Genomic DNA, 6,321 nt, shown 5'->3' with positions numbered 1-6,321 from the left:
TCACGAACTTTGAAGTAGTTCATTAACATAATATTTTATTTGGTACGTGTAGAAATCCGAAAGTGAGTTATCTTTTATTAGAATATTTTACCAGTTTAATGAATATTTTCTTCCTTTGAAATATAATTTTCAATTTTCAATTAATTAAATAATTATTATTTTTATTTAATGATATAAGGTTATTTTTCATAATAAATCAAAACATCAATAGTTCTTGATTATTTAATCGACTAATCACATTTTAATTTAGAGTTTTTAAGTATAAATTAACTAGGAAGTAAAAAAGACTTATTTTATTATTTATAAGTAACTAGAAATTGAATTGATTAGAAATTAAAATAAGTTAAAATTTAGTAAAAGTTGTCTTAGGAAACACTCTTTTTTTGAAGTGAAAGATCAAAATTAGGTGTAACGTTTTGAATTAAAATGCAGGGTATTATATCAACCAACAAAATATTTGTATAAATTCATCCAGAATAATAACTAACGAGGTATGTATATATATTAAACAACACACATAAAAATGGTCGAAAAGAAATAAATAGATGAAAATGGTGAATATAAAATTGATGATATTTAAGAAAAAAACAGGTGCATCAACAAATCCGTTGTAGTCTAGTTGGTTAGGATACTCGGCTCTCACCCGAGAGACCCGGGTTCAAGTCCCGGCAACGGAAAGATTTTCATCAATTTTTGAATTTGCCATGTAGTGTAATTGGCAAAATATTGACATGCACATGTGTAATTTTACACACAAAGACATAAAATTTTAAGAAATACTATAAGATGACATTTATCTTCTGATACATTAAAATATTTTTCTGTCATAACAAAATTCAAAGCATGTATATATATAATTAAATATCATTTTATCTTTTTTCTGTTCCCAGGTCTGAATGTTATTTGGAAGCATGTTTTGTGTTGGTTGCAGATAAACCACACACCAGGTGATTGGAATGATGAGCTTAATTGGATAATAGACATTTTCAAAGGGAAAGGTTAGGGAGAAAACATTGTAAAATGAGCTAGCTTTTGCTGGTGCAGTTGGTGCCACCAGTGCTGCAGGTGCCTTCTCTCCGATTCTTCTCTTCAAGCAAATTTCCTTTCCCTGCTAGCCTTGTTCTTGGCCCTCTTGGCCTCAAACTGATCAGACAATGTCTTCTTTCTTGCCTTCTTAGCCTTGGACTTGTGAATACTCTCCACAAGGACTCGCTTGTTCTTGAAGACATTACCCTTCATGTACATATCATGGTACATGTGCTTGTCGAATTTCTTTGTTTTTTGGTACTTGCATAACAAACGCCCGAAGACTAGGGCTGTTCACGGTTCGGTTCTTTCAAAAAACTGAACTAAACCGAACCGAACCATAATATAAAAGCATCCGAACCGAACCGAACCGTTTCAATTTTTTTTAAAACCAAACTGAACCAAAAGTTTTGATTTGGCATAACGGTTCAGAATTCCGAACCATACCTAACCATTAGAAGACAATTTTTCCAAACTGAACCATTTACTAAAGAATCGAACCGTTATACTTAGTTTTAATTTTTTTTTAATAAAAAAGTTATTTAAATTTATTTTTAACATTTTTTTATAAACTTTTTTAATATACTATTATACATAATTTTTAACTTAAAATTTTTTTTAATCTACATTCATAATCAAAATCTAAATTAATTCAAAATTACAAAACTCATTAAAAAAACCACAAATTAATCAACTTTTACAATGTTTGGATAAACAACTTATAGCACAAGTGCTTATAAAAATAAGCACCTATGAATAAACTTGTAAAGTCATTTTTATAGCAAAAAATAAAATAAAATGGTTTTTATATGTGTTATAAGTTGTTCTCATAAGCTATCTTGAAGAACTTATAAAAATAAGCTAAAAAAACTTCTAAAAAATGTCATTAGCTATTTTGATAAAGTCTCCAAACAATGTCACAAAACTTATATCAGTAGATAAGCTCAAAAGTGTCAATTCTAGTATCTAAATACAACTTTTCTTAAACCAAAATTCAATCGAACCATTTCTTAAACCAAAAGCAACTACAATTAAACTAGGGTCTTCTGAAACTCTTTTAATTTGCAAAGTCTTCATCATCATCAAGATTAACCAATGTCGGAGATGTTATCTCTACAAAACAAAATTAAAATTACAACGACAAGTTAGATATCACATAACCATAACCAAACTAGATATCACTACTAAAATGTAAATCAAAATTACAATGACAAACAAAAAAGATATCAACATAACCATAACCAACAAAAAAGGTACACTAAAAACAACAACAAAATCCAATATGTAAATAAAAGAAAAATCATAAAGATTTACTATAGTAATACAAAATGTTGTGAGGTTAAGCAAAAATCCTCATGATTCAGGAACAGCAATAATGGGAAAGGCTAATGGAAAATATGTCCTCCATATGAATCAATTTTAAATGGGGGAAGGAAGCTGTGTTTTAAAAACCGGACCGGTCATTGAACCGGTGAGGGTATTGGGTCACTGGTTTATCGGTCAAACCACTGGGTCACTGGTCGAACCGCACGACCAAACTGGATTAAACCGGATAACTCGGTTGAATAGACCTGCCATTATATAGGTATAAAACCGGTCGAACCGGATGATTCAATCTCTAAAAAAATATAACTAGCTTTTAAATTTTTTTAAAATATCATATCATAAATTCACAATTTCATAACTTAAATTCAAATTTTAAATAAAGGTATCACACATAACAAAATAGTAAAAAATTACAAAGTCTAATTACAACACAATCTAAACAAAGTCTAATTACAACATAATCTAATTGAATAGTTTATAACAAAATAACTCCAATATGTACCAAATTTAATTCAAAATAGGATCCTCCTAAAAAGAAAATCAAATAAAATTCAATATGTTTATGCTATTTAAGAAAATTTATTAGCAAAGATAACAAATAGACAATAAAGTTTTTAATTTGTCACTAACGAAAAAAACTATGTGAGAATGCTATTTAAGTAATACACTACTAAATATATTAAAAAAAAGTTAAAAAAAAAGTTTAAAAAAAATGTTAAAAAAAAAGTTTAAAAAAAAAGTTTAAAAAAAGTTTTAAAAAAAAAACAATTAAACCACCGGTTTTCCGGTTTTCTCGGTTTTCACCGTTTTCCACCGGTTTGATGGCATATCCGATCCGACTATTGAACCTGACCGGTTACCTGGCCGGTTCCCGGTTCGACCGGCCGGTCCGGTCCGGTTTTTAAAACACTGGAAGGAAGTACTAAGATACTTACACATCAGTAGCAACATAAAAAGTTATTGCTTCTCTCTAATTCAATTTTTCCTTTTCCCATTATTTCTTTCACGAAGATATAAAGTTGTAACAGTACACATACACGTTAAATGAGAAAAAATGAATAAAACAATGTCAACAAAAAGGTCAGTTGGAAGGTTTATAGGAGAGTGAATACTATTGTAAATACCCATTTTTTATGAATACCAATGAGAGTAAGTCATGTCAACAAGACACTTGAAGTTTGCAGGCATTAATTCAGAGAAAAGAGAAGAGATTTACTATAGTAACAGTTGCCTTTGAACTCACAAACTCATACACACACTATTTGCACAGAATCACAACATAAGCAACTGAATTTGATCCAGATATTTCAGTCAAGAGGTAAAGGAAGTATAGGTTGGAAAATTATAAATATAAAAAAGATTAGAAAATTGATTTACCTTGCTCTAATTGATGGATCTCATCAAGGTCCTCCTCAGAAAATAAGGAGATGGGTTTTCCTTTCAACCAATCTTGCGTGCAAACAAGCGCTTCCACCATTTTAGGTGTTAGACAAGTGCGATAATCACTAACAACCCTTCCACCCGTGCTAAAAGCAGATTCTGAAGCTACAGTAGAGGCGGGAATAACCAACACTTCTCGAGCTATGCTTGCCAAAACAGGATATCGAGTTAAGTTGGCTTTCCACCATCCCAAGATGTCAAATTCAGCTCCTTTATTGTATGGTACTCGTGCTTTCTTGTAGATATGATTCAATTTCACTCTTAAGATCAAACTTATGCTCAGTTTCTTGACTGTAGTGACAGAAAATATTATCATCATCGTCCTCATTCGGTGGTGTGTCTAGTTGGCTAGATTGAGAGTCATCAACACCTCGATATTGAGCATAAAGTTCTGAAAGAGAAGACTTCAATTTTTTTCTTTAGATCATCAACATTTCCAGTGTCAGCATATAAAAGACTAATATAAAACTCCGCAATAGATAATTTCACCCTTGGATCAAGAACAAAAGCAATCAACCGTAAGATGTTTATTGTGTCCGGATTTCTCCAATACTTGTTGAATTTGCATTTCATCTTCTCTGCCGTGTTTTTAATGTGCTCATTGTCACTCTCTAAATACTTGTTGATCCCCTTTCCAATAGAGAATACCTCTGCCATATATGAAGCACTAGTGACATATAATGATCCAGACAAACGATTTGTAGATTTGTAAAACATCTCAAGCAAGGGAAGCACTGATGCAACATATATCCAATCCTCTTTCTTAACTCCCCCATTTGTGTTGTCCATTTCTTCACGAAATGTCTTATCTCGTGCATAGAACAAGTCAAAAGATTTTTGATACTGTAAGGCAGCCTTCAACATTAAATAAGTTGAATTCCATCTGGTTTCAACATCAAGGATAACAACACCTTTGTATGTAACTTTTTCCTTCACTGCATATTCCATAAATTTGGCTAGTCTGCTAGGAGAAGATTTGACATATTTAACTGCATGACATATTTTTTTTATGCAACTTTTATCCTCCTTCAATCCCGATTTTACAATTAAATTCAAAATATTCGTACAACAACGCATGTGGACAAATTCCCCATTCAAAACAAGATTATTCCAAGACCCCATCCTTATGCTTAGATAGTTAATTATACAGGTGTTTGCTAATGCATTGTCAACCGTTATGGTCAAGACTTGACTCAACCCCCAACTTCTTAAGTAATCATCAATATATTTCCCAATCATGTGACCCGAGTGCCCCGTGATTTGACAAAAGTTGATGATTTTCTCACTATCTACAAAATGCACGGTCAAACTCATGTAACTTAAGTTTTGAGTTGAAGTCCAACTGTCGGTGGTCAAATAAACTCTTCCATAATTTGGCAATAATTTTTTCAATTTCTCCTTTTCTTCAAGGTAGAGCGCCCAAATATCACGCCTCAATGTAGACCATGATGGGATAGAAAACCGAGGTTGCAAGGTGATTAATAGCTTTCTAAACATTTCATTCTCCACAAAACAAAATGGAAGCTCAGCACACACAAATGTTTTCACAAGTAGCGCTCGACAATCCTCTTGATCAAATTTAGAATATCTTGGCGAACAAACTACTTTCCCGTCTGAAGTGGTTTTTCTCCTTTTGTTTGGTTGGGTTTTATCATTATCGTAAACAGTACATCTACCTAGATGTGTCCGCATAGTACTTGTTCCATTACTATACTTAATTAAGACTCCACAGTATTGACATTTAGCTTTTTTCTCATCACCTTCCACTATGGTGAAGTGGTTCCACATATCAGACCGCAATTGGCGCTTTTTTTCATTGGGATGTGGTGGCAATGTAGTTTATTCATGAGGGACATCCGAGGTCGTAGGAATTGTATTCTCCGTCATCTAATAAAAAAATCAATAGAATAATTAAAAAAAACATATTGATCAATGTAGATTTTGAAAGTGAAGGAAATCAACTAATTGATGAAAAATTGAAAACCAATTAACCAGTGATATATATAATTAATAAATTGTTTACATCTACTCTATTTTCTTTGTCATCAATGATATATAGTAGGGGTGGCAAAATGGATGGATTGGATGGATATGGATTGGATCCTTAATGGATGGATCAAACCAATCCATTAATCCATTACAATCCATTAAACTCTCTAAATAAAAATCCAATCCAATTCATCCATTAAGGAATAAAATCCATCTAATCCATCCATTAACAAATTTCTAATGGATGGATATCCATCCATCCAAAAGATAATTAAAAATATTTTATTTTTTTTAAAATTTCATAAAAATAATAATTTACGTATTTTAAAATAGTTTTTTCGTTTTTCTGAAAAATATATTATTTTCCGTTCTTCCGAAAAAATTTGAATTTTTCATTTTTTCAAAAAAAACTCGATTTCTCGTTTTTCCAAAAAAAAACTTGATTTTTCGTTTTTTCGAAAAAACTCAATTTTTTCGTTTTTCTAAAAAAAACTCAATTTTTCGTTTTTCTGAAAAAGACTCGATTTTTTCGTTTTTCCA

The 6,321-nt window shown here is 31.3% G+C and overlaps 1 protein-coding gene and 1 non-coding gene across 2 annotated transcripts; one reads left to right on the top strand and one right to left on the bottom strand.

The window, feature by feature from the left end:
- Positions 1-604: 604 nt before the first annotated feature.
- On the top strand, positions 605-677 carry TRNAE-CUC (transfer RNA glutamic acid (anticodon CUC)). Its single transcript has one exon. It is a non-coding gene; the product is annotated as a tRNA-Glu (tRNA).
- Positions 678-4,155: 3,478 nt separating this feature from the next.
- LOC131627752 (zinc finger BED domain-containing protein RICESLEEPER 2-like) lies at positions 4,156-5,580 on the bottom strand. The gene has a single exon (XM_058898606.1). It carries the CDS (start codon positions 5,578-5,580, stop codon positions 4,156-4,158), a length of 1,425 nt encoding a protein of 474 aa, XP_058754589.1.
- Positions 5,581-6,321: the final 741 nt, after the last annotated feature.

This window comes from Vicia villosa, unplaced genomic scaffold (assembly GCF_029867415.1).
Source record: "Vicia villosa cultivar HV-30 ecotype Madison, WI unplaced genomic scaffold, Vvil1.0 ctg.000400F_1_1, whole genome shotgun sequence".
Classification (NCBI taxonomy): Eukaryota; Viridiplantae; Streptophyta; class Magnoliopsida; order Fabales; family Fabaceae; genus Vicia; species Vicia villosa.
Note: the sequence above shows the minus strand (reverse complement) of the source record. Positions and strands in the feature narration are given on the sequence as shown.